The sequence below is a fragment of the Denticeps clupeoides genome, chromosome 6 (genome assembly GCF_900700375.1).
Source record: "Denticeps clupeoides chromosome 6, fDenClu1.1, whole genome shotgun sequence".
In the NCBI taxonomy this organism is placed as follows: domain Eukaryota; kingdom Metazoa; phylum Chordata; class Actinopteri; order Clupeiformes; family Denticipitidae; genus Denticeps; species Denticeps clupeoides.
This window is the reverse complement of record NC_041712.1, coordinates 24,934,530-24,961,785: the sequence shown is the minus strand read 5'-3', so window position 1 is coordinate 24,961,785 and position 27,256 is coordinate 24,934,530. Positions and strand designations below refer to the sequence as shown.

At 54.3% G+C, this 27,256-nt stretch overlaps 3 protein-coding genes across 4 annotated transcripts in view; 1 reads left to right on the top strand and 2 right to left on the bottom strand.

Annotated features, from left to right (window-relative positions):
* Positions 1-19,352, bottom strand: part of rnf43 (ring finger protein 43) — a 40,513-nt gene extending 21,161 nt beyond the window's left edge. For both annotated transcript variants that reach the window (XM_028984925.1, XM_028984926.1), the window contains exon 1: positions 18,731-19,352. In XM_028984925.1, coding sequence (XP_028840758.1) covers positions 18,731-18,958 — 228 coding nt within the window. In that variant the 5' untranslated portion in view covers positions 18,959-19,352. The remainder of the gene's footprint in view (positions 1-18,730) is intronic.
* Positions 19,353-21,756: 2,404 nt separating this feature from the next.
* On the top strand, positions 21,757-22,199 carry LOC114792502 (alpha-soluble NSF attachment protein-like). Its single transcript, XM_028983722.1, has 2 exons — positions 21,757-21,933; positions 21,993-22,199. The coding sequence occupies exons 1-2, from the start codon at positions 21,757-21,759 to the stop codon at positions 22,092-22,094; spliced, it is 279 nt and encodes a 92-aa protein (XP_028839555.1). The 3' UTR covers positions 22,095-22,199.
* Positions 22,134-25,418, bottom strand: LOC114792501 (radial spoke head protein 6 homolog A-like). Its single transcript, XM_028983720.1, is given in 8 exon segments — positions 22,134-22,410; positions 22,473-22,590; positions 22,667-22,687; positions 22,690-22,801; positions 22,872-23,321; positions 23,467-23,733; positions 23,988-24,207; positions 25,258-25,418. Coding segments are annotated over 8 exon segments (1,482 nt in total). The 5' UTR covers positions 25,338-25,418; the 3' UTR covers positions 22,134-22,196.
* Positions 25,419-27,256: the final 1,838 nt, after the last annotated feature.

Below are 27,256 nucleotides of genomic sequence, written 5' to 3'. Positions count from 1 at the left end.
TTTACACACACAGACACAGACACAGACACACACACACACACACACAGAATCACTCAGTGTTTATTAGGTACATTCATTTGAGAAATCTGAGGACGTGAGTATCGTAAAAGACCTCAAAAACAGACAGAACGTTTCCACTGAACCTCACAGACTTCCAGGCTCCCAAATACACAGGTGAAAAGCAAAGTGTGTGTGTGTGTGTGTGTGTGTGTGTGTCTGGAAGACAGTTTAATTGATCCCCAGATTAAAGGATCCTCAAACACCCGGACCCACTAAATAGCTCTAAAAACAGTCATTATGGCAAATTACGGCAGATTTTAGGACTGCAGACAAACAGAACAGAGTTCCCCTACACACACCGAGACGTACATAATGACCGTCTCACACACACACACACACACACACACACACACACGGCAGCAAAGCAGCTGCACGACTGGACACACACCGAGAACCCGAGCGCTTCCGTTTTCACACGCCGGTGGCACCGGGTCCCGCATCCCAGACGCCGCTCCCCTTTAAACCGTATTTTGGAGGCAATTACAGAAGGGAAGACGGGTGACTCATCCGCGCCAGCCCGGCACGCCGGCATTCCCGACTTCTTCCTCCTCCCCTGTCCTCTCTGCGAGCTGCAGGAACCAGGCTCCGGACCCCGACCGGCGAGATGTGTCCAGCGGTGGCCTGGCGGTAAAGGAAGCGGCCCCGTAATCAGAAGGTTGCCGGTTCGGATCCCGACCCGCCGAGGTGCCATCGAGCAAAGCACCGTCCCCACACACTGCTCCCCAGGCGCCTGTCATGGCCGCCCACTGCTCACTCAGGGTGATGGTCAAATGCAGAGGACACATTTCACTGTGTGCACCGTGTGCTGTGCTGCTGTGACAGTTATGTGTCCAGTGGTCTTCCTTCCGAAGGCAATCCTGTGCAACAACGTGGCCCTGAAAACCAGAAGAACTGGATAGAAACGGGGAGGAGATGCTGATGCTGGGTCACGAGCGCCGGACGTACCTCCAGCATCACCGAGCGGAGGAGCGTCTCCACGTCTCCCGCAGCCCGGCGCGGGGACAAAAGAAAATTCCACCTCCATTTCAGAGGTCCCAACATGCCAGGGCACGGCCTACACACACACACACACACACACACACACACCTGCACCGAGGGGGGAGAGGAGATCTCCCAGATCACAGCTGGCCGCAGTAAATAACCACGAAATTAAACCGCGGCGTTCTTTCACCAAGCGCCCCTCAGCGCGGCCACGTGGGTGGGCCACAAATCACAGGCAGCTTTACAAACACGTCCCCGAGCAGGGACACGGGGCCATCGAGGTGGCCCCCGCCAAGAGGGTCACCAGGGGTCGCGCCCGGGAGGAGGCCGACCACAGAGACACGCCCCTGAACGCCACGCGCGTTCGGCTGGTGTCTCACTGCCGTTTAATGCTCATCGTTCGCAGAAATTCACGTTAGTATAGTGGTGAGTGTCCCCGCCTGTCACCCGGGAGACCGGGTTCGATTCCCTGACAGGGAGGTGATGCTCTTGGGGCAGTGGTGGCCTTGCGGTTAAGGAAGCGGCCACCGCCGCAATCAGGAGGTTGCCGGTTCGAATGCCGATCCGCCAACGTACCACCGAGCAAAAGCACCGTCCCCACACACTGCTCCCCGGGCGCCTGTCATGGTGCCCACTGCTCACTCAGGGTGATGGTTAAATGCAGAGGACACATTTCACTGTGTCACCGTGTGCTGCGCTGCTGTGTATCACAAGTGACAATCACTTCACTTTCAGTCTGCACCCACCTGACGGCACGAACGGCAGAAAATGTCTGTGTTTACGTGTAATTTAAAACTCGGTTTCTTGCCAGACTGACACAATAAATCATTTTTCTCTCATATCTACAGTCTCCAACAATTCAGTAGGGTGCTAGTAGCCTAGCGGGTAACACACTCATCTATGAACCAGAAGACCCAGGTTCGAATCCCACTTACTCCCATCGTGTCCCTGAGCAGGACACTTAACCCTGAGTGTCTCCAGGGGGGGACTGTCCCTGTAACTACTGACTGTAAGTCGCTCTGGATAAGGCCGCCTGATAAATGAGGTAAATGTAAATGTAAAAATTACCTGCCGTGTGTGAACATGGTCAAAAACCCTCTCCTGACTCGCTATAGACCTGTTGCCACTAAAAATGTAGAACAAGCAACGGCCAATCAGAACGCAGGACAGCGGGTGACACGCTGGGTGAAAGTTGTGTTTCTGAAGATTAGATGATTATTGTTCATTGGACCATTATGAGCATCCATCAGATTCTCAGAAACACACACACACACACACACACACTAAACGCTGACTCACTGAGATTCTGCTTCAGAAGACGTTTCTGCAATAAAGCCAATTAAAACATGCCCAGATCTGCGGACGAACTCCCATTACACCGAGACGGGCGCTAATGGGCCGTGTCTCCAGCGCTTCGGGACGCAGTTCGCCGTGGGAGACGACCCGCTGACCTCACCTGGCGCGTCGGTGTCAGTGTGTGTGTGTGTGTGTGTGTGTGTGTGTGTTGGCGGGGGTCTGCGTTTGAGGACCTCCGACAGGAAAGGCTTCGAGTTCCCGTGCGATGGCGGCTGTTTTTGGCAGAGCTGCCGGGGAGGCATGTGGTGGGAAAGGTTAGGAAAACAGCGGCGCGGTTCTATGCCCCGCGGCCGTGCCTCCGCTGCTACCGTTTCCGTGTTCCGCGGGTCACCTTGGCGGGACATGGCATGCGGTGTTTGCCTGGCGCGGCAGTGTGAGGGCAAAGCGCCGTTCTCCTGACTCATCGGCGGCCAAAAAAAGCGACTGAGAAAAGTCAACTTCTTCGCGAAAAGGCAAACAAAGAGCCGAGCGTGATTTACAGGCCCGGTACGGGGGGGCGGAGCAACGGCTTGGAAAGTGACTGTGCCGGGCCCGGCTTTCATGTGGCTTAATCTCTTAAACCTGGCCGTAGGAGCGGCTGAGTCACGCCGGCTGGCGGCGTCCTGAGTCAACCAGAAGACCCGGGTTCAAACCCCACTCACTACCATCGTGTCCCTGAGCAAGACACTTAACCCTGAGTGTCTCCAGGGGGGGACTGTCCCTGTAATTACTGGGTGGTAGTAGCCTGGCGGGTAACACACTCGCCTACGAACCAGAAGACCCGGGTTCAAACCCCACTTACTACTATCGTGTCCCTGAGCAAGACACTTAACCCTGAGTGTCTCCAGGGGGGACTGTCCCTGTAATTACTGGGTGGTAGCCTAGCGGGTAACACACTTGCCTACGAACCAGAAGACCCGGGTTCAAACCCCACTCACTAACATTGTGTCCCTGAGCAAGACACTTAACCCTGAGTGTCTCCAGGGGGGACTGTCCCTGTAATTACCGGGTGGTAGTAGCCTTGCGGGTAACACACTCGCCTACGAACCAGAAGACCCAGGTTCGAAACCCACTCACTACCATCGTGTCCCTGAGCAAGACACTTAACCCTGAGTGTCTCCAGGGGGGACTGTCCCTGTAATTACTGGGTGGTAGCCTAGCGGGTAACACACTTGCCTACGAACCAGAAGACCCAGGTTCGAACCCCACTTACTACCATCGTGTCCCTGAGCAAGACACTTAACCCTGAGTGTCTCCAGGGGGGGACTGTCCCCATAAATACTGATTGTAAGTCGCTCTGGATAAGGGCGTCTGGTAAACGCTGTAAATGTAAATGTAGTTATAAATTGTTTATTTCTAGAAATAAACAGTTCTCTCCATCAGTTCCACATTTCTGTTCGTCTTCACGCCTGAGCTTCAATCAGACAGCTGAATGATGTCTGAACACAGGTGAGGGGCGGAGCCTCAGAAATCCCACCAAGACGGAGAAAACCAGAGAAACATAGCTGACATAGCTCTGGCCGAATATTGCGGAATAAAGCGCGCGTCCCGCGGGGATTATAAAGGCAGCTGGCATGCGAGCCCCCGCTGGAGGGGAAGTACGGGACGGCCGGCCGGCTGGGGTGGTTTCCACATCACACACACCGACCAGAATCAAAGCAGATCTCCATCCCAGACCCAGCTGCAGGACTCATCTCACGTCCTGGTATTTCCAGGCCTGCACACGTACATTCATGGGCATATTCATATAAAACACTAGTGCTGCACGATTAATCTAATCGCAATCGTAATCGCGATGTCAGTCTGTGCAATTACATGAACGCAAAAAGCTGCATTTTAAATGATTAGTACTTGGATTGGATTGGCAACATATCCGATCCATTCTCTCAAAGTTTGCGAGCTGACTGAAGTCTCACTTCAGTCGGATGTGACGTGTTTGGTCACATGACTTTCGATTTGGAGACATATGGGTAGACGCCGCATGACACGCTGCATCGTACGTCAAAGTCACCGCCATATTGCGATAGGCTCTGCTGTGGCGTGACGCATATACGTGTCTATGGAGAGAAGTGTATAAAAATGCCTCACTCTTGTGCTGCTAGGGGCTGTACAAACCGCTGTACGCTCCAAACCAGATCCCGGGGGGTTACATTTCATAGGTAAGGCTGGACAATTGTTTCAAATATGTTTGGCCATTAAAAAATCCCATTTTATAAGTCTTAACCTTAGCTAAGCTAGGCTAAGCTAACAAAGCTATGCATTCCTGTGTTCAAGTCAGCCTCCAAACAACGTTTTGGCTAAACGTAGGCATTAACTATTTAGACTGTTCTTAGCTGTTTAGTTAACTTTTCTCAAACTTTGAAGGTTTTCTAAAGAAATTCACCTCCGTTTACAAATCTTAACCTTAGCTAAGCTAGCGAAGCTATGCATCCCTGTGTTCAAGTCAGCCTCCAAACAAGGTTTTGGTTAAACGTAAGAACTATAATACGGGATTTTATAATGGACAAATATAATCAAGACAGTTGTTTAGCCTTACCAGGGTTTGTCATTCAACAGTAATGTTTTTTTAAAGTAAAGACATTTTTGTAGAACATTGTATTTTGAAAGCACTGGGCATTTCAGGTTGTTATAAGTAGTTTGTATGTTTCACTTTGAAATTAAACATTTCACTATTAATATGCGACTTTTCATTGATATACAAGCAAGTGTCCTTTATCATATCGCAATCGCATATCGCAATATTGATCTCAATAATTGCAATATGTCTTTTTCCCCAAATCGTGCAGCCCTATACACACACACACACACACACACACACACACCTGAATGAACCCACAGGACGGTCCTGCCACTCATATTTGACGGCAAACTATGCGACGCCTCATTCCCGCTGAAATATGCAGCCGCAGCCTGTTATTAAATTATCAGGCGGACATGTCCTCTAGTCTCTCAAACCGCACTTTATAGTTGCGTGTTCGGGAAAACACTTCCGACTGCGCGATGCACTCCTCGCACACACACACACACACCAGAGCCACCAGCGAGCCCCAGAAAGCCACCAGGAAGTGTGGCAGCGCCAGTTGTGGCGTTCTGTCACACGTCCAGCGCGTCCAGCTTTTCAGACGTGCTAAAACAGTGAAAGTCTGACCATAAAAGGCCCGTCAACGTGATTGATTATTGTTGAACAGCGGCAGGCCGGTTATCTGCCCGGCGAGGGCCATAAACGTCCCTGGAGAGCGGCTGGCCTCGCGATGGCGAGGGTAAATACAGATCTCGCTCGGTAAACAGACATATCTCACCGTTTGTGCCGCAGTTTATCTACGGCGCTGTTTATTGATTTAAAGCTTCTGATTGGCCTGCGGATCACGGGAGGAGGGTTCCTCCTGCGAAAGCGATTAGAAAGCCGCCTCCACCTCGTCCCCCGTCGCTGTGCCCATTTCTGCACCGGGAAGTGTGTGTGTGTGACTGGGCAGAATGGTCCGGTCGTGTCCTCTGGTCGCTGGGCTGCCAGGGTTCCGCGTATTACGGCAGCCCAGTGACCAGAGGACACGACCGGACCGTTCAGCCCAGTCTCACACACACACACACACACACACACAGCCGGCTTCACGGCACCGCTACAGTGACGGGCACGGCGGGTTCACGGAGTTGCCTCCTCCACACTGTTTGCAGACGTCACTCAGGAGCTTTTATGAACACTCGCGGGGGGAAATAAAAGCTGCGCCGACTGCGGAAGAAAGGAATGAAAGGAGGGGGGGAAGAAAGCGCGCACATGAAAGCCAGCGATAAGAGATGCGGATAACCGATAAGGCACAAAAGGCCGTACGTGCAGAAACGTGCCAAGACGAGAGAGATGAGGGGAGGCGATAAGCGGCGGAGGCAAGGTGCAGGAGGGCACGGGGAGGCGGAGGAGGACGGAAAGAAGCAGACGGAACCACAACAGCCCCTTCCTCGCACCTGTGCAGGGTCGTCACTGTTGTCGGCGCGCCTGGCGGGACGGGGGCAGGCTCGGCTTGCTCTCTATGGGGCGGATGAATACGTAATCTGCCCACATTCATCCGCGCTGATTGGACGCTGCGCTCCACGTTGCGGACTGGTGCGAGATGAAAGGCCGTCAGACGTGATAACTTTCCGCTTGAGCAAGAGAAGGCAGAATAAAGAGAAACAGGATGTCTGGTTGCCAGATATTGAGGCGTAACTGGTGTCTCGTTGCCAGTTATTTGGGGTCCTAAACTCAGGCCAACTAATTCACATTTACAGCATTTACCAGACGCCCTTATCCAGAGCAACTTACAATCAGTAGTTACAGGGACAGTCCCCCCCTGGAGACACTCAGGGTTAAGTGTCCTGCTCAGGGACACAATGTAGTAAGTGGGGTTTGAACCTGGGACTTCTGGTTCACAAGCGAGTGTGTTACCCGCTAGGCTACTACAGGGTGGGCCATTTATATGGATCCACCTTAATAAAATGGGAATGGGTGGTGATATTAACGTCCTGTTTGTGGCACATTAGTATATGTGGTGGGAGGGGGGGGGGGGGGGGGGGGGGGGGGGCTTTTCAAGATGGGTGGTGACCATAGTGGCCATTTTGAAGTCGGCCACCTTGGATCCAACTTTCTTTATTCAATATTTTTTCAATAGGAAGAGGGTCATGTGACATCAAATTTATTGGTAATTTCACAAGAATTGGTTTTAACGTAACTTTATTCTTTCATGAGTTATTTACAAGTTTCTGACCACTTATAAAATGTGTTCAATGTCACCAACCATTCCCATTTTATTAAGGTGGATCCATATAAATGGCCCACCCTGTAGAACCCATAGAAGTAATAATGTGACACAATCGGTCAGAAATCCATCATCTCCTGTCAAGACTTCAGGGGTTAAATAAACAAGGAGACGTTGGCCATGAGGGTCAAAATCCTCCATTTGATACTTGTCTCTGGGCTCTGGTGGGGGGGACAGGAAGTTCAGAAGTTCCACCGTCAGCTCTTATCTACAGGCCCGCCATTCTGTTTATGCACCAACCGCCACCCTGGCAGGAAGAAGGAAAGTCGGCAGGCAACGGAGGAGCTGGCACTGCCAGGGGAGTTCAAAAGATCACCAGAACAGCTGCGACGAGGACCCAACACGATCCATGGATGCCGCGCAGAACACCACCGATTAGATCATAATGACGTTGTTCGGTGATTTTCTAGTTATGAAGTAGTGCCGGTAGTGACTGTGGCGACCTGATCTGAGACCAGCACCGCTTCCGGGTTTCGAGTTGGGCATCGTCCACGCGGACTTTCGAAATGATGACGCCCTGTGAGCGGCGGAATGCACTTTTACTGCGCTTTGTAATGCGGTCCGATTGCCATTTAACTGGCGCTTGCCTGACGCCCGTTTAACGCTCGTCACCGCCCCACCGTCCACCGTGGATTAACGTCTCGCTGGGATTTCGGGAGGAAACCGACGCCAGGAAAGCATCGCATGCGGCATTTATGCAGCATCCGAACACGCAGCCGACCGAACGAGGACTCAACCCTCATCCCACCGACGTTGTTGAAGCCACGATGTAAAAATAGAAGAAAAATTGATGGGATGCATTGCACTGCATCTATAATAGGATGGTAGTAGCCTAGCGGGTAACGCACTCGCCTATAAACCAGAAGACCCAGGTTCAAACCCCACTTACTACCATCGTGTCCCCGAGCAGGACACTTAACCCTGAGTGTCTCCAGGGGGGGACTGTCCCTGTAACTACTGGGTGTTAGTAGCTTAGCGGGAAACACACTCGCCTATGAACCAGAAGACCCAGGTTCAAACCCCACTTACTACCATCGTGTCCCCGAGCAGGACACTTAACCCTGAGTGTCTCCAGGGGGGGACTGTCCCTGTAAATACTGGGTGTTAGTAGCTTAGCGGGAAACACACTCGCCTATGAACCAGAAGACCCAGGTTCAAACCCCACTTACTACCATTGTGTCCCTGAGCAGGACACTTAACCCTGAGTGTCTCCAGGGGGGGACTGTCCCTGTAACTATTGACTGTAAGTCACTCTGGATAAGGGCGTCTGGTAAATGCCGTAATGTTAATGTAATATAATAGCGATATTGATGCTTGGGCCTCCTGAAGTGGGCATTTCTGCCGTTTTTCTGCCCGTTGGAGAAAATGACGAGTCCATGCGGGCGTTCCGCACCAGCATTCGGGATATTTACTGAAAACCGACGCGGTTCAGGAGACGATGGGATGGCCTTACCGGCGGCCCGGTCCAATCAGAGTGTCCGTCTGACTGCTCCTCCTCCCCCAAGCGATCGCCGGCCCGGAGCCAAACATGCCGGAGAGGTTCGGCCGCAGCTGCAGCCGGGCAGCGGCCAGAAAAACAATGGAGTCCTCTCATTAAAGCCGCCCGACTTCTACCCGACTTAAAGAAAGCGGCAAAACGGAAAAGAAGCCCCCCCCCCCCGGACCCTCTACCGCTGTAAATGAGGTCCCACTGGTGGTCCACGCGCGGTGAACGTACGATAACCGGAGCCTTGGGAACTCCGCGACTGGACCACCACGCCACACCACGCACGCTTATTAATATTAACACGCAGCCGAGGCCCTTAATGCGACGACCAATCAGAGTCGAGCACGAGGAGCCGAGGAGAGGACGCGGCGTGACTACGGAGTCTGACCGAGAATTAAAGCGTGTGGCTTCTCTATATACTCTATAATTCCCGCTGGCTGGGAACGGAGGTACCAGTAGCCGGGTTCCTGTTCTATTTCGGGCGCCTGGTTAAGATTTACAGGGCCGCGTCTCTCCGCCACCGGATCTGCGATTGGACGGGGGGAGTCGCGCTGGCGAGCGCGTCCAGGGCCTGACCACATCCTCCCAAACGGACGTACGCGAGCGGGCGCCGCGCCCGTGCAACCTGACGCCCGGCCGAGCGGGTATTTTACGTCCCCGGCCAGGGACGCCTTGGCCGAGGCAGACAGAGGGGAGGGTAACAGCTGGACTTTCACTGTCGAACCCACAAAAAAGGGGCTCTGTTCGGGGGCTCAGAACGCACGGAAGTACAGTATGCAGGACGCGGGGTGAAACCCACACTAGTGGCAAACCCCCTTTCCACAAACCAATATGATCGTGTGATAGAGATGTATAGATGTGTTATAGATGCATTAAGTTATATCCCTATTTTCAGAGGGTTATTATAGAAATGGGGCTTGTTCACTGACGTTCTTTACTTTACTTTCATTTACTTTACTTGGCAGACGTCAAAGTATCCGCGAACTTAGTATCCGTCAAATACCTCCTCTTTTTCATTTAAAAAAAAAAAAAGGGCCGCACTGTATATTGAAATAAAGTTTCAAAAAAACTACAAAAGGGAGGAGCTATCTTCTTGTACATTATATGCGGCCGCGTTGCCAGATTATTTCAGCAATTTTTCTTCCTCCTCTCGTTCTCGACGGATCATCCGAGGTTTTATTAAGGAAATTTGCCTCATCTGTGACGGGACTCCACAGTTACGGTTACAGAACAGATTAGGTACTGCCGCAGCGCTGGGAGCGGAGTTGCGTACAGCAATGCGGCGGGACGTAGATGCAGATCCCGTCTCGTCTTCGGGGCGAAACAGAGACGCTCTCTGATGAAGGAGCGAGACGCGCGGCGAGCTTCCGACCCCAAAGACGTTGTTTGTTTACACCACGTTGCCATGACCACATCAGATAACAGATCTAAAAATACGAGGCACAAAGGGACGTGAGAGTAGCGTTCAGGCTTCGCTGAGCGCTGGCGTACAGGAGAGGAAACGCGGGCAGATAAGCAGGAAAGACCGTTTTTCACAATATTTCATCATAAGAGAACAAACGTGTCCTTACTGACCAAGCACCTGCACGTCCGCAGAGCGGTACGTATACGGAGCCACAGTCATTCCCAGGCCGAGGGGCAGAGGCCTGGAAGTAGCCGCCCCGGATTGCACCTGGTCGGGATTGATGAACGGCGGGCGACACTGACCGGCGGCCAAATCTCCGAGCCGCGAGGCTGCAGGTACGGTTACCTCACCGCGCAGCGCCGCCACCCGCTTTGTTTCAGAGGAGCGTCTCACATTAAAGCACTTTGATTCAGCGGCGGTGGCGGCGGCGGCGTTTGGCCCAGTTCAGGGGTGTAAATTGCCTAACCGTGTCAATGATTGCCGGGCTCTGGGAATGAACTCTGAACTGGGGTTGAGCTTGGCGCTCTGCTCCGCTGGGGGCGGTGTGTGTGTGTGTGTGTGTGTGTGTGTGTGTGTGTGTGTGTGTGTGTGTGTGTGTGTGTGTGTGGGGGGGGGGGGGGGGGGGTAACTTTACTCTTGCTGGATTTGAAAAGGTTCCAGAGAGCCTGTCGAGGCCTGCTGAGTTCGCGGGTCTTAAACCTTCAGCTCTGCAGTCGCCTCCCACACCCCAAAACCAGAGTGGGCTTATCGTTCGTTCGTTCGTTCGTTCGTTCGGTCGGTCCTGCCGTGCTGGCACGCTGCCCTGCATGGTGGTCGGATTCCGCCTCGCCTCGAGGATCAAATATGAGGCCTTTATTTTTCTTGGGGCTTATCTGGCTGCCGCCATCAGGTGGTCCCCGTAACGGAGCTGGCAGCGGCGTCTCCGCTTTCAGCGCCCTGAAAGGCCTCCAGGAAAAGTGACCCGAAAGGTAATGATTATGGAGCGAAAACAAAAGGCGCCCGGGTCCCTTTTAGCAGGCGCGGAACGCATTTCTAAAGGGCGCCCCCGCCCCTTCGTGCCACAACAGCCGCCCCACCCCCATGCCACTCCTCGCCCGGCTCAGGTTCGGGCCGACGGAGCCGTGCCAGGCCGCTCGTCATTAAAAACCGCGGGACAATGCAAACCAAAATGACCCTGTGAGAACCGAATCGCGGGGAACGAGCGGCGGCGGCGGCAGCCGAGCGGGGCGCCCCATCAAAGAACGGCACCGTCACCGGCACGTCACGCAACCTCGCCGCGGCCCGAACCGGGACCGACGGGCCGCCGCATTGTCCCCTTGCGGTGAAAGGATCGGGCCGAGCCCGCACAATGCCGTGCCACCAAGGCGGGGTCGGCTTCCTCCGACTCCCATGGTGCACCTCTCGGCCAGACGGTGCCATTGTGTGCGGAGCCCCGAGGGCAGAGGTAAGCAGGCCTTTTATTCGCTCGCATTTGGCATTCACGGTGACTCATGTATTCAGGTCACGGATAAAAGCGGTAGGGTGCCGCCATTGTCTCCCGCGTTCCCCCTTTTCCTCCGTCCTGTGCACGAAGGCGGCGGCAGGAAACCGACACCAATTTGGAGAGATAAGCCGCGGATAATCGGCCAACGGGACGCTCTGATCTCCACGGGGCAGGAGCTTCCGGGGCCGGTGCCGGTGCGCGCGAGAGAGATTTTCCAGGAAGGGCTTTTCCCGCCGTGCCGGCGTGACGCGTGCAGCCGCGGCTGGTGTTCCCCCGCGAGCGTCGCGGCCAATCCGCTCCCCGTCCCATAAAAACGTGGGGTTCAGTCACGGGTCACATGACCACGGACGGGCGTCTGAAGTGCCGGGGACGAGCCGAAATGGCTGTACGTTTAAACGGGCCTGCGAGGTGGCGGCCATTTTTTTGGGCCCGTTTGATAGCCGCCCGCGTGCGTAGCCGCTCTGGGACGCAGCCAGAGTGCGCCGGGCTCGGTAATATTTAACCGAGTCGGCAAACAGCAGGAGGCGGCGCGGCCGCGGGTCAGGAGAGGCCGTCTCGCGGCACCTTTTATCCCCCTCCCCGCCTTCACCGCCCCCGCAAGGAGGCCGGGTCCTCCTCGCCGGCACAGGTCCGACACCCGAAAACAACCCGACCCGGCACGACGCATGCGCCGTCATTTCCTGTCCCGACACAACTTCAAAATTCATTACTACCATAACCAGATCAATAAGTTATAATATTCCAGAACATGCACGCAAAGCGAAGGTCAAAGGTCAGGTTGAGCTCGATTGCCGGGTTCAGACGTTGGTGAGGACAGCTTAAATCACCGTATTTTAAAACCTCACACGTGAGGTAACGTAGAGGAGTTGATGGAACGCGCATCCATGCAGTGATAACGGTATTGGAATGGGGATACCAGTAAAAGTCGATGTCGTACGCCACGCGTCGGCCATGTTGTCTCGTAAAGAACAACATGACCACGCACTCGCCGGCACTGCCGTTGGAGGACACGCCCACCACATCTGGCCAGCGGTGACGCTCGTTCGCATGACGTGGGGAACATGTCTATGTGTGGCGGAACATTCCGAGCGTGTCCAAACACACGTGCCGGTGAGTGTGAACGAGCGCCGAGCGGGAGGAATGCAGGTCGTGAGTGAACTCGACGTTAATTGAGCCCCCGCTTACATACAATAAAGGCAAGAATGCGGCCCCAGCCGGCGCCGATTAGGGCCCCGCTCCATCACCGTCTCCATGATCGCCGTCTCTGCCGCCGCCCGCGTCTGGGGCCGGAGCGCGAGCCGGGAGACCGGCCAATCGCGGAGTGGACCCGCGTCGCGCTCGATGGCAGGCATCGCCGGAGGTCCCATCGTTAAAGCCGCCGTGCCGCAGGCTGGGGCCCCGCCTCCCCGCCTGGGGCGGAGCAGGAGAGCACGCGGCCGTTAGGGAGGGTGTTTGAGTGGAAAAACCAACACTTGGCTGCGCCGCACCGCCCCCCCCACCGCCCGCCAAAAACAACTTTAAATAGCTCCGCTTATCAAGGGTCTCTCTCTCTCTCTCTCTCTCTGTGTGTAAAGTACAGATCGAGCAGAACACTGAGCCCGCTCGCGGTAAAAAGAAGTGGCAGCGGTGGTAGCCTGGCGGGTAACACACTCGCCTACGAACCAGAAGACCCGGGTTCGAACCCCACTTACTACCATCGTGTCCCTGGGCAAGACACTTAACCCTGAGTGTTTCCAGGGGGGGACTGTCCCTGTAACTACTGATTGTAAGTCCCTCTGGTAAACGCCGTAAATTAAACGTAAATGGCACTGAGGAAAAAATGGCGTGAAACAAAACAACGTGTTTAACGTGGTTGGCGCAGTCGTTAGTTCGGTGGTAAGGACCCCTACTTCGTGTTTTGGGATGAATTTTCTCATTGCGGGTACACTGTGACTTTGGGCTGCTGAGAGGGAGGGGCCAAACACCGAGAGGGAGTGGCCGGACCAGTCGGGGGTCAAGTGATCGCACCCGGAGCGGCCGGAGTAGCGGCGCTAAAGCATTCCTGCATCGTGCCAAGCAGTCCGACTTCACGCCAGGAGGGACGTGGAGGCCCAGAGAGAGAGAGAGAGAGAGAGAGAGAGAGAGAGAGCTTCTAATTAGGCTGTGAGCGAGGGAGGCGGAACGAGCGGCAGGGAGAGAGGGGCGAGCCAGTCTGGAGGTCAATAGCAATTCCAGCAGGCACGCTGCACATACTCCAGCCACATTTTGTGAATGATCCAACAGCCAGCTGGCTGAGAGGGGTCTGTGTGTGTGTGTGTGTGTGTGTGTGTGTGGTGTGTGTGTGTGTGTATTGGGGGGGAAGGACCTCAGTTGTCTCGGGCAGCATGTGGCAAGGTCACACACCAGCGGGGCAGGAATGTGCTCGCCCAGCGTTGCTATTCCGTCTCAAAAGACGAACTATAAGTTGTTGGTGGCGCTGATCTCACACACACACACACACACACACACGGTTTTATTCTCATTTCCAGAAGAAGCATGATAACCAGGGGCAATGAATGCACCGCCAGACGCCATGTCTCTGTCTGCGATGTGATATTCTGATCTCCGGAAACCTACGATTTCAGAGACTCAGCATCGACAGCGGTTCCGTGAAGCGGCGGCCACCTCAGCGGCTGGTTTTGCGTCACCCCGTTTTTGGGGGTGGTCGGACGGTGATGGCATTTCCTGGTGTGTGCCACGCTTGTCCTGGTGAGACGTGAAATGACCGCTTCGCTTGTGCTCCTCGCGTCGTGAGCGACACAAAGTCACGCAAGAACTCGAGCGCGTTCTGAAGCGATGTCACAAACGACAGCAGCGCAGCACACGGTGACAACGGAATGTGTCCTCCGTACGAAACGAAAAAGGCCCTCCTCGCCGCTCGTGCCACAGACGTGAAAAATGTACGCACCGCCGCGCAATTAGGTAATTATAAAAGGCGGAGACAGAAGCGAAGACGCGGCGGCCATTGTCCCCTGACTTGAAAACGTTGACCTAATTTATTTAAATCCTTAAGTGGATTGTCACATGTGATACACAGCAGCACAGCACACGGTGCACACAGTGAAATTTGTCCTCTGCATTTAACCCATCACCCTAAGTGAGCAGTGGGCACCATGACAGGCGCCCGGGGAGCAGTGTGTGGGGACGGTGCTTTGCTCAGTGGCAGCTCAGTGGCACCTTGGTGGATCGGGATTCGAACCGGCAACCTTCTGATTACTGGGCGGCTTCCTTAACCGCTAGGCCACCGCCGCCCCCTGCTAGGCCACCACTGCCCCAGTACAGTGGCTGGAAATGTTGGTCGGTGTAAAGAGTGTTTTGGTCGTTCTGCTTCACCGTTCAGAGAGCGGCGCTCAGGCGGTCGGACCTGGAATTGTCCCCCTTGTGATGTCTAACGGGAAAGGTCACCTCCCGTTTCTCATGACGATATAAAAGCAAATAATGTTCATGTCATGTCACCTTTAATAGTACTGCATGCCAGAGGCAATTAAATTATTGATATTGCGTTTGAACCTCTCGAAACGTCACGTGTACTTGGGGCGGCGGTGGCCTGGCGGTTACGGAAGCAGCCCCCCGTAATCAGAAGGTTGTCGGTTCGAGTACCAAGCCGCCACGGTGCCACTGAGCGAAGCACCGTCCCCACACGCTGCTCCCCGGGCTCCTGCCTCGTGTCTCTCATGGTATTTACGGTGGGTAAAATTACTCCATTTTAGTATTGATCGGTATTAGAACCTGCAACCTTCTGGTGAAGAGTCTGCCCCAGGAGAAGCAGCCCTGCGGTGTGGCCTTTTCTACCGCGTCTCCACGGCTCCACCAGAGTCACGATGTTCCCGTCTGAAGGGGAGTCGGAAACTCAGCCGGAGTGGCGACGTGAGCGAGTGGGGAGAAATTTACCTCCACTTTACCAGCAACGGCAGCAGTTAAGGAAGCGGCCCCGTAATCAGAAGGTTGCCGGTTCGAATCCTGACCCACCAAGGTGCCACTGAGAAAAGCACCGTCCCCACACACTTGTCATGGTGTCCACTGCTCACTCAGGGTGAATGGGTTAAATGCAGAGAACACGTTTCACTGCGTCACCGTGTGCTGTGCTGCAGTGTCTCACAATGACCATCACGTCACTTTCACCCTAATCTCCAGAAAGAGAAGAGCAGTTGCGGACGGAGGTCCAGGTCACACACAACGTCACGCCCTGAGGTGCCGTTCAGCCTCGAAAAAACCGCCAGCTCTTCACCTGAACCGGCACGAAATTTAAAAACAGACAAGTGATTCGTGAAACAGGCACACACACATCCATTCCAACGACGAAAAACACACACACACACACACACACACCAGCATCATCACTCTTCTCACTCCCAGCCTCAGCTCCACAGAGACCATGTTTAAAACCGCACGCTGTGACATCAGCGGTGACATCGTCAGTTATTATTTCAGAGTCCCGCCCCCCCCCCCCCCACTGGAATAACGTCTCCTCGCTCTCCGCCACATCTAACGCTTGGCACTGTAAGAAACGCCAGTGTGTGAGTGTGTGTGTGTGAGTGTGTGTAAGTGTGTGTGAGAATGTGTGTGTGTGTAAGTGTGTGTGTGTGAGTGTGTGTAAGTGTGTGTGAGAGTGTGTGTGTGTGTGAGAGTGTGTTGTGTGTGTGTGAGTGTGTGTGTGTGTGTGAGTGTGTGTGAGTGTGTGTAAGTGTGTGTGTGTAAGTGTGTGTGTTGTGTGTGTGTGTGAGTGTGTGTAAGTGTGTGTGTGTGTGTGTGTGTGAGTTGTGTGAGAATGTGTGTGTGTGTGTGTGTGTGTGGTGTGAGTGTGTGAGAATGTGTGTGTGTGTGTGTGTGTGTGAGTGTGGCACAGCAATCAAAGCCTCCGCTTTCGGACAGAAAGAGGAACTAAAACAAACAGCGGGCAGGAGACGAGGGCCCGCGCCGTTATCAGCAGCCGGGCGGGGGAGGGTGCCGCTGCGCAGGACAGGAAGTTCATCCCAATCAGGACGGGGGGCGTGTGTGTTGGTACGGGAGCCGAGTAAACAGCCCCCCCTTTTAATCATCCGTCCTCACGTCTTCGCTCCGGCGGGCTTTTGATGTGCTCCCCCCGACGTGCCCTCGCCCTCCAACGGGCCGAGAGATACCGCCGCCGCCGCCCCCCTCGGGGGAAGGAGCAGGAAGTTAGCAGGAACGGAGGGGGGGAACAGGAAGCGCCGGGCGTGTCTCCGGGTGGAATTATCCATAGAAAACCAGTTCTAGAAGTAATCCGCAGCCGGGTCCCCACATTCACCCTGGAGCTGGAGCAGGATGGTAGTCAGCCTAGCGGGTAACACACTCGCCTATGGACCAGAAGACCCAGGTTCGAATCCACTCTAATACCCATCGTGTCCCTGAGCAAGACACTTAACCCTGAGTGTCTCCAGGGGGACTGTCCCTGTAATTACTGGGTGGTAGTAGCCTAGTGGGTTAAACCACTTGCCTATGAACCAGAAGACCCAGGTTCAAATCCCACTTACTACCATCGGTCCCCTGAGCAAGACACTTAACCCTGAGTGTCTCCAGGGGGGGACTGTCCCTGTAATTACTGGGTGGTAGTAGCCTAGCGGGTAAAACACTCACCAACGAACCAGAAGACCCAGGTTAAAACCCCACTCACTACCATCGGGTCCCTGAGCAGGACACTTAACCCTGAGTGTCTCCAGGGGGGGACTGTCCCTGTAACTACTGATTGTGAGTCGCTCTGGATGACCAAATGAGTTCTCGAACCTACAAAGCCTCGCGGAAAACAACGATCTTGGTGGATGAAGGCAGAACTGTGGTCCAGGAGCGAAGGGCCCGTTATCAGACCCCGGGGCCCGGGGGGGACCCCAGAACCGGGCCGAGAGCCCACGGCGGCGACGGCAACAACAACAAAGCGGAACTCCGAAAGCCGCTTTTAACGGCCAAACCTGCCCTGTAACTACGCAATTACGGCGTCCCGCTTCCAGCGCAGCGGCGGGGCAGCAGGGAGCGGACACAGCCTCATTTCAAACCCACCGCCCGAAATAAAGAGCGCCGCCACCGTCCTGGCCAATCCTGCGCCGCCGCGGCCCGAGAGGGCCAATTACCCCGGCCGGGGGACGAGACACGCCTGAAAACGGGGACCGTCCCGACTCCCGGACCCTCGCCGCACTCAAGGTGGCAAGAGTCAGGCCTCCTGTCACCAACAGCAAACCGCAACCGTATCACGGCGGTATCAATATAATCAACAGTTAGACGAGGGCGACAGACGGCAGTCCGTGGACCAATCGGAACGCAGCTTACTGCACGGTAAAGAAATAAGCCGGAAAATCTGCTCGAATTGTAAAAATGATGAAGAATTCTCCGCAGAAGGCCGCGTCCTTCATGCCGGTTCAGCAAATCAACCAATAACGGGACTTCTGCAGCGTATTTACAATCTCACATCGCCTGTGTCTCGCGCCAGCAGGTGATGGAGCGTAGCGGTGGAGAAGGCGGAGCTCTCCTGCACGCCACGGTGGCGAACGCCGCGGCCCGAGACGGATAATATGGTTAGAGAAGAGCGGCGAGCAGATCGTGTCCGAACAAGCGTGGCGCGCACAGGAAGGATGTTTAAAAGTGACATGAAAGAGGGTTCGACCCTGAGGTGGATCCTGGAACTTCTCGCTGTTGATGATGGAACGTGCCGGGGTTTGTTATTATTAATGATGTCATCAGAAGGTCTGGACCAGGGATGAATCGGTACCAGTGTGGGCCGATCTGCATCTATTCGGTAAAATTGCAGGTTCTGTGTTTTGTAGATTTCACACTTAGTACAGACATGATCCACAGTTACTTTTGATGTTGAGGGGCGGCAAAAGCGCCGTGAAGAAAATCCGGACCAACTTCATAAAGCACGTCCAGAAACATCACAGACACAGTGTGGAGCAAAGTCGATGAATGTTGGTCTAATCGTCATATTTAAGTCAAGTATGTAGATGAGATGTAATAAGGTTTATTCTAGTATCGGATCAGTATTCAGGATCGGCTGCTATCCAAACACCGCGTATCGTATCGGAACATCTTGTCTGAGTTTAAATTAAAATTTTGATTATCAGAAAGCAGCAGACAGCTACCTGCATTCTAATTGGTCAGTTTTATTTTAATTCAGCATCATGACTGACAGCTACCTGCGTTCTGATTGGTCAGTTGTCGGAACTCACCTGCATCAACTTCCCCTCCGCGTACCCGACGCTCCCCCCGGCGAACACCCCCTCCAGGGTCAGCGTGGGGGTCCCCGTGGGCTCGTGCTTCACTAGAGTCACCTTGATGAGGGCCCTGGGGGCCGCACGGTCCCCCGACTCCAGGCCCGTCTGGCCGAACACCACCTGCAGGGCCGCCATGAGCAGCCACGGCCAGAGCCCGGCCAGGCGCCCCTCCACCACGGTCATTGCAGCGGCGGGCCCCGGCCGCGCATGGCGCTCTGCGAAGCGGGCGACGGGTCCAGGCGGCAGGGGTGCAGAACCGGGTCTAACGCGAGACTTGAGCGGGACGAATCGAGTTCATGCGCGGTCGCTGTGGATGAAGAAGTGCGCCTCACCAGGGGCCCAACGTGGCCCCATGAAAGAGCGCAGCCTGGCGCGGCTCTGCCCGGGGATCCGTGCGCGGACGAGCGGCCGAGAAACGCGACGGGGCCTCGGCTTCCGTCAGAAGGAGCGGCCGCACTCCGCCAGCGGCGCCGGTCCGGAGGGGCCCATGTTCAGCGGGATCCAGCAGGTTGCTCCGGTCTCCCCGGTCCTCCCATCGCCGCGGCGCGCCGCGGGGCTCCTCAGCAGCGCGGCACCGGCGCAGCGCTGGAGACCCGCACCGCGGAGGCGTCCGGGCCGGATCCGCGGGCGGCGGGCGAGCGGAACATGGTTCGGGACCGAACACGGGACCGGGTTCCGCGGCGGTTGTGGTCTTCGTCTATAATAAAAACCAGAAGAAGAAAGTTGGAACGACGAGCCGTCGCTAACAGTCGCGGATCCGAGTCCCGGGTCGGGCTCGGCGCTGCTCTCCGGAGGCTCGTTTCGGCGGAGGAACGGAGCAGAAAGAAGAAGGAAAGTTTGGAAAGTTGCAGATGAGCCCCGCCGCGGCGTCGTCGCTCGGCGCGCCTCCCTCCCCCGGGAGCTCATCGAGCGCCTCTACCTGCCGACCGGCCGCCCGTCACCGGGGGCGGAGCGGCGGCCGGCGGCGGCGCCTGGCGGCCAGGGGCGGAACTGCAGCGGCGAATTCAACGCACACGCGTCCACTCATTCACTCACAAGGGATTTTTCGACTGTTTTCACACCGCACAAATGGGAAAATGTCAGACTCGATGCTTTTCGCAGCTCGACAATTCGGTCCTGAAAGAGCTCCCATGCTGAGAAATCCCTTCACTCATATTAATAATCGTCTGGTTAAGATGCTTATGATGATGACACCAATACCGTAAAGTAAAGTGAAATGTTTGTCAATTGTGATACACAGCAGCACAGCACACGCAGTGAAATTTGTCCTCTGCATTTATCCCATCACCCTGAGTGAGCAGTGGGCAGCAGTGTGTGGCTTTGCTCAGTGGCACCTCGGGATTCGAACCGGCAACCTTCTGGTTACGGGGGCCGCAGCCACCACTGCCCCATAAGTGAATGATTCCAATAGGCATCAGTGGCTCATTTTTAGTGAATGAAAAAGTCGTTCCCTTTTCTACTGCAAGTAGGGTTTGAACCTGCGCAGGGAGACCCCATAGTATTTTGAGCCCAACGCCTTAACCACTCAACCATTGCAGCTTTATAAAGAGCAGTCATGAAGGTAATTTTCTAATAATAATCTTTATGAGGTTTCATCATCTAAAATGTCATCATACACTGATTCATGCATTTCATACATTTATTTCAAATGATGCAGTCATCTAATGAGAAAAAACATAGCTGAACTTAAATCTGTGTATAACGTGTAAAATGTTATACTTGGTAACCAGAAGGGGGGTGTAGAATGAAATAATTATGTATGGAGACTGCAATCACTTTAAAATAAAACTTCAGTAAGATCTGTACCTGAGACTAAAAATCCGACGAACTAAGACAAAATAAAAAAGATTTTTAAAAATCTAGAGTGTTAAATATTTTTCAGGAACTGCTCATAAATCTGAATTCTGACTGAAGTAAATCCTGTAAGCAGCCAAGACCGACAGGTTCTAGTGTGTGGAAAAAGAGGGCCAATCAGGATGGTTAATCGCGCACACCGTTTTATGACTCACTACAGGGTCCGTAATGAAATGATTTCTGCTCGTTGTGTGTCTCTCCTCCATGTGCTTCTCAGAAGTCCCTGACAAGAATTTGCGGAACGTGAAACGTTAACCTGAGGTGGTGGGATGAGAGTTGGCCCGGTTGGAGCCATTAAAGCTTCCATCACACCAAATCTCCTTTACAGAAGATGCTTTAAAGAACCAAAGAACGTATTCATGTACCGTGGTACTGGGTGTGGTATGGTGGGTGTGGTCAGGCAGCAGCACGTATGCAGGGTCTGTGGCATCGGGGTAAAAGGCTGTGGGCAGAGGATCGCCATGACCCGTGATTCCTTGGCGAGTGCTGGGCGGGGCTCTGAGACATTCTCCCACCGCTGGGGTGCCATTCCTTTGGGAGGAACAGAGATGGAGTCCCTTGTGGGTTCTTCCAAGAGGCACAGAACCTGGAACATGAAACAGCTTAAAAATTAGCCTCGTCTCGTCAGGTCTACTGTCTTATTCCTCTCCCCTTCGTACCCCAGTCGGACCACTGACTACTGTCCACGTTCCTACAACATACTCCCTACTGGAGTACATTAACCTCCTCTCTCCCCACCTGCTTCTGTTTCCTCTGTCGTCCTGACCCTGTCTACCCCCTAATGTGTGGTCGGGATGATGGCCACCCTGTCACTGTTACTGGTGACACCCTTCTAGCTGGTCTACCACTATGCACCATCCGACCTCTACAACTCATACAAATGCAGCAGCAGCACGACTGATCTTCAACCTTCCCAAGTTCTCCACACCCCGTCGGGGAAGCCCGTTAACCATTTATTATTAATGATCTTTATGTGGTCGTTATAAAACGTGTTCGATATTAGACTATATTATATATTGTTGATCGATTCTGATGGAGTTCTTTAACTGAGCTTTCCAGCACACAGAACCAGTACTGGACGATGATGGAAAAGTCCCTTCCAGCTCGCGGTGGAGAAGTATGAGGAGATGTTTCCAGCCTTCTCGGACTGCAGAGAGTGTAAACTGGTGAAGGTAGGCGGAGCTTCCTCCTCCTCCTCCTCCTCCGCGTTCCTGCAGCGCCGGCGTCGCCGTAATCCCCGTCTCTCCCCGCAGAAGCTGCTGGACGCGCACGAGGAGCAGGACGTGGACGCGTTCACCGACGCGGTGAGTGTTGGCGTCTCGGGGAGATGGGCGCGGCCCCCCGCTAACGTCCTTCTGTCCAGGTGAAGGACTTCGACTCCATCACCAGGCTGGACCAGTGGCAGACCAGCATGCTGCTCCGGATTAAAAAGACGGTGCGGGACGAGGAGACGGACCTGCGTTAGGACCGGACCCGGTTCCCCCGGAGTAATGACCAGGCTGGATTTTAATTTCAGAACTTTATTTAAAACGCTGCTGTGTCGCTAATAAAAGTTTTAATGTGAACGTCACTCTGTGTCTTCGTCCTCCTCCGTCTCGTCCTCCGTCTCGTCCTTGTCCTCCGCCGCGGCCCTCAGCGCCCGCTCCTCCTGCGGCGTGGGGTCCGCCTCCTCGGTCACCTCCGGCCCGCCGGGGAACTCGCGCTGGGGGTCGGGGGGCAGCGCCGGTGAGAAGGCCGCGTCGCTCTTCACGCCCCAGCCGATGTAAACGTTCTGGAACTTCCTGCGGGGAGACCGGGACGCGGTGATGACGGGCGACGCCCGGCCGGCGGCGGCGGGTCTTACCTCCCGCGGGCGTAGGCGTGGGCTCCCGGCCACAGGTTGGAGCGGACGTAGGCCACGGCGAAGCGGGGGACGAGGGCGGAGGACAGCCGGGAGCTCCACGGTGGCAGCCGGTCGATTTCTACACCAAACGCAGAAATGGCGCGTTACCGTGGTTACGGAGGAGGAGGCGGACCGGCGGCATCTCGCACGCTCACCTGCGTCTTCAGACAGCGGGTGAAGAGGGCGGGTCCTTCCTCCCGTTCCGGCTCGTCCGGCTCCTCCTCCTCCTCTTCATCTTCATCAGGTTCCGCCACCGGTTTCTCCGCCGGGTTCACCCACACGCAGCGGCCCTGGATGAACCGCAGTATCAGCGGCGGGTTCTAGAAGGTCCGAGGTGGCGGTTAAATACGGAGGACGGACCTGAGTCAGGATGTGCGGGACGTGGTGCACCCAGGCGGACAGCGAGTTGCTCATCGCGGTGACGGGGAGCGGCTCGAAGTCGGGGTTCTCCTCCACGCGGCCCCGAGTTGTCCCCTGCTCCTCGTCCTCCTCCTCGTCCTCCTCCTGCAGGTGGTAGAACCCCAGCGGGCTGACCTGCGTGCCGGACGAGATGCGGGCGATCTGCGCCCGCAGGTACTCGGCCTCGGCGCCGGGAAACGGCGGGTAGGAGGTCACCGGGGCGTCCAGGCGGCCCGTGAAGAACTTGCGGATCCGCCGCGCCGCCGTGATGTGCGCCGGAACCACGTCGGGCAGGCGGGTCCACGGAAGGCCCGGTTCGCGGCACACGAAGTACGCAGAGCTGTTGGTCCCCGTGCCGCGCTCCTCCGCCGGCACCACCGGGGGCGCTTTGTAGGTGGAGGGCGGGACGATCTAATTCAAGAGAAATCGTTTCCACGTCTTCGTTATTGTACGTTAAATTACACGATGAAGCGAATGAGGACCATAAGAAGTTCTGGAACCGGCCCGGTTACTAACAACGATACTCTTTTCACGTTAACGGGGGCGGAGCTCTCACCATTTTGGCCGCGTCTTCGTCGCCGCCCTCTCCGGGACCTTCTCCGCCTGCCCCACCCGGCGGCTCCGCCTCCCGGCACTCGGCGACCAGGTAGTTGGCCTCCGTGCCGAGGACTTTGCCCCAGAAGCGGCAGCTCCGCAGGGGCCGGGCGTCGCTCAGCTGCCGCAGCGCCAGGGAGACCTTCTGCATCTCCTCCCCGCCCAGCCCCACGCCAGCCTGCTGGAAGAAGAAGGCCACCTCCGCCAGGTTGGGCAGCGGCGTCTCCACCTAAACCGGCAAGAACCGCAGCTCTCACACGCGTACTTACATTTACAGCATCTACCAGACGCCCTTATCCAGAGTTACAGTCAGTAGTTACAGGGACAGTCCCCCCCTGGAGACACTCAGGGTTAAGTGTCCTGCTCAGGGACACGATGGTAGTAAGTGGGGTTTGAACCTGGGTCTTCTGGTTCACAGGTGAGTGTTTTACCCGCTAGGCTACTACCACCGTACTTAACCAGCGAGTAGAAGTTATTCCTCACCAGATCGTCCTCGTCCTCGTCTCTGGCGCGGGAGAAGAGCGCCCGCTGCTGCTCGGCCAGCCACTGTCCGGGCGTGGTGGCCGGGACGTCCCGCAGGGCGCCGCGGTCCTGCTGCAGGGCGCCGCGCTTCAGCTCCCTGCTCATCTCCTCCAGCACGTCCACAGGATCCTGGGGCTGCTCCTCCCTCACGCGGGACAGGAGGCGGACCAGGTGCTCGTAGCTGAGGGCCAGAGGACGTCCCGTTTATTAAAAATAAACAGCGGTGGCCTAGCGGTTAAGGAAGCGGCCCCGTAATCAGAAGGTTGCCGGTTCGAATCCTGATCTGCCAAGGTGCCACCGAGGTCCCACTGTCCCCACACACTGCTCCCCGGGCGCCTGTCATGGTTCCCACTGCTCACCAAGGGTGATGGTTAAATACAGAGGACACATTTCACTGTGTGCACCGTGTGCTGCTGCTGCTGTGTCAATCACTACACTTTCAAAATGACACATCAACACATCTTATCTAGTAAAACCAGGTTAACATTTTCAGCTTTACTTGTCCATCTTCCATCGGTGTCAGCGTGAGGATCACCACGATATAAATAAATTAATAATGCACAGATTCGGCTGTTTTTTTAATTTGGAAATAGTAATTGTGCCATAATGAGCTCGGACTGAATGTATTATGAATGAATGAAGTTCATTTGGAAGCAGCCGCCTCCCTCCCCTTCAGCCCAGCAGCAGGAACATCGGGTACGTCATGTTCACGTCCCACAGATGTGGGTGAAAGTGACGTGATTGTCATTGTGAATTTAACCCTATTTGTCCTCTGTATTTAACCGTCGCCCTTGGTGACAGTGGGCACCAGGACAGGCGCCCGGGGAGCAGCGTGTGGGGACGGGACCTTCATCATGAAGTTGGCTCAATATTCACAGCTCCTGTTTACCCTAACTACAGCGTTTACCAGACGCCCTTATCCAGAGGGACTTACAGTCAGAAGTTACAGGGACAGTTCCCCCCTGGAGACACTCAGGGTTAAGTGTCCTTCTCAGGGACACGATGGTATTAAGTGGGGTTTGAACCTGGGTCCTCTGGAGTGAGTTACCCCACTAGGCTACCAGCACCCTAATATTATCATCCATCGGTCCAAATCTCCCACGTGAAATATTCAGTGAAAACAGGCAGCACTTGATACGGTTCTAACGGTCCAGGATGGTGAGTGCACGCAGATTGGCGCCATTTTCATATTTAAAACGGAATAAAAGTCGGCGACACGGTGCGGGCTTACAGGCTGGTGTCGCTCCTGGCGCCGCTCTTCATCAGAGCCGCCTTGAAGCGGGCGGCCCGCTGCTCCCGGGGTTCGGACATCGTGACCGCACCGGACCGCGTCCTGCTGCCCGTTGCCAGGGTAAACAGAGCGGTTGCTGCGGCGCCGTGACGTCAGGCGGCTCCTCCCCCGGAAGCGCCGGAGGGAGAGTTTGGGGTGCGTAACAGGGTATGTAATTTGCAATTCACCAAAACATGCAACCTCTGGAATTTTGTGCTTTCTTTTCAGTTATGTGCATTTTGTTTGCTTCTATATGTTTTTTTTATATCTCCCGCCTTTTGGTTTTGGGTGTGTGTGCGAGCGCGCGCATTATTGGGCTGATTACGCGGGAACCTGCGTGCGCATGCGTGCTCCGGTCAGATCCTTTCTTACCTATTAAGAGGGGAGCCCTGTGTGAGACGCTCTGCATCCACAACCCATGTTTTATTTGTTACAGAGTTGTTACAGTAAAAACGTCAGTTGCAACCATCCTGTGTCCTGTCTACTGTACAATCACAACGCAGAGTCCCTGGAAGAGACAGGTCCAGGGAAGACGGGTTACAGGTGCGTGTGGGGCGGATCGTTATATGACGTTTCGGTCCTTTGCTGTGAATTTACTGAAAAAGACGTGTTTGAAATTGGATCGAACTGGGTGTAGCGTTGTGTAATTTTTTTATTTCTTTTCTTGAACCGTAATAGACGAGCTGACACCCAAGAAATTTTCCGTGCAAAGTGTATTCTGTACAAAAGCGAGGTCACATCAGAACATCGCCTCACAAACCGCGTCTCTCTGCACCTCTCTCTATAATATACAGTATTAACGGAACATGAAAAAAATATTCAAATATGTACATAAATTAAAATAGAAGAAAAAATAACTTTTTGCACACAAACCCCACGCACCTCTCACAGCTCATGCCATGTGTCTAAGAGAACTAAACCGAGTCTCCAACCCACTAACCCAAGGGCACGGCCGCATCCAACCACTTTTCGGGGGGTGATCAAAGTTTTAGAACCCACATAACTTTTTATAATAATCATAAATTGAACAAACAAAAATACAGAAACATATTTAACATAACCAGAAACATTAACACATTTTAACATTCTACAATTAAACAATTGGGACAGTTGTTTATCATTATAATTCCCTTACCTACATCAGAATACAGGTAAACAAAATAAAAGTCTTTAGAAAATAAGAAAATAAAAGACACAAAAAAAGAAGAAATACATTTATAAATCTAGTGTAACCATTTAACTCCGGCACACTAGGTTAAGCTAATACACGTACTGTTGCAAAAAATAATGAGTTGATTTACCTTTCTGAAGTCAAAGGACGAGGAAAGTGTTGAATCTTCTTTCATGAAAATAATGCGAAGCTGGACATGAACTCATTAACCAAGTTTACGTACCAGCGTAGTAGGGGTCTTCATTCTGTTCAGATATTTATGAATATTTATGAAATGCAAAAAGGAGACGAAGAAGTCCACTGGTTCTAGTAAAGCTCACGTAGCGGCCTCGTAATCAGAAGGTTGCCGGTTCGAATCCCGATCTGCCAAGGTGCCACTGAGGTGCCACTGAGCAAAGCACCGTCCCCACACACTGCTCCCCGGGCGCTGGTCATGGCTGAACACTGCTCACTCAGGGTGATGGTTAAATGCAGAGGACAAATTTCACTGTGTGCATCGTGTGCTGTGCTGCTGTGTATCACATGTGACAATCACTTCACTTTTTTCTTCTTTCTTTCTTTTCTTTCAGCATCTTCTCATAGTCATGGTGTCAGTGGGAGTCACATTCTTTAAACACCTCAGTGCCAGCCTCTTAACGCACTTTGTCCTTGTGAAACACCACACACGGTGTGGCTCAGGTTTAAAGGCTTAAACCATCACCGTTGGTGAGGAGCGGGCAGCCATGTTCATCTCCTCTGCATCAGCTCGTTTTGCTCCTTACTGGCCCGTGACTGGTTGGCTCGGCCTGT

Bases quoted from the DNA above. Each gene is read 5' to 3' on its own strand.
- LOC114792502 (XM_028983722.1), top strand. From the start codon at position 21,757: ATGTTTCCAGCCTTCTCGGACTGCAGAGAGTGTAAACTGGTGAAGGTA. The intron at 21,934-21,992 runs GTGAGTGTTGGC...CCTTCTGTCCAG, and splicing joins TGGACGCGTTCACCGACGCG to GTGAAGGACTTCGACTCCAT.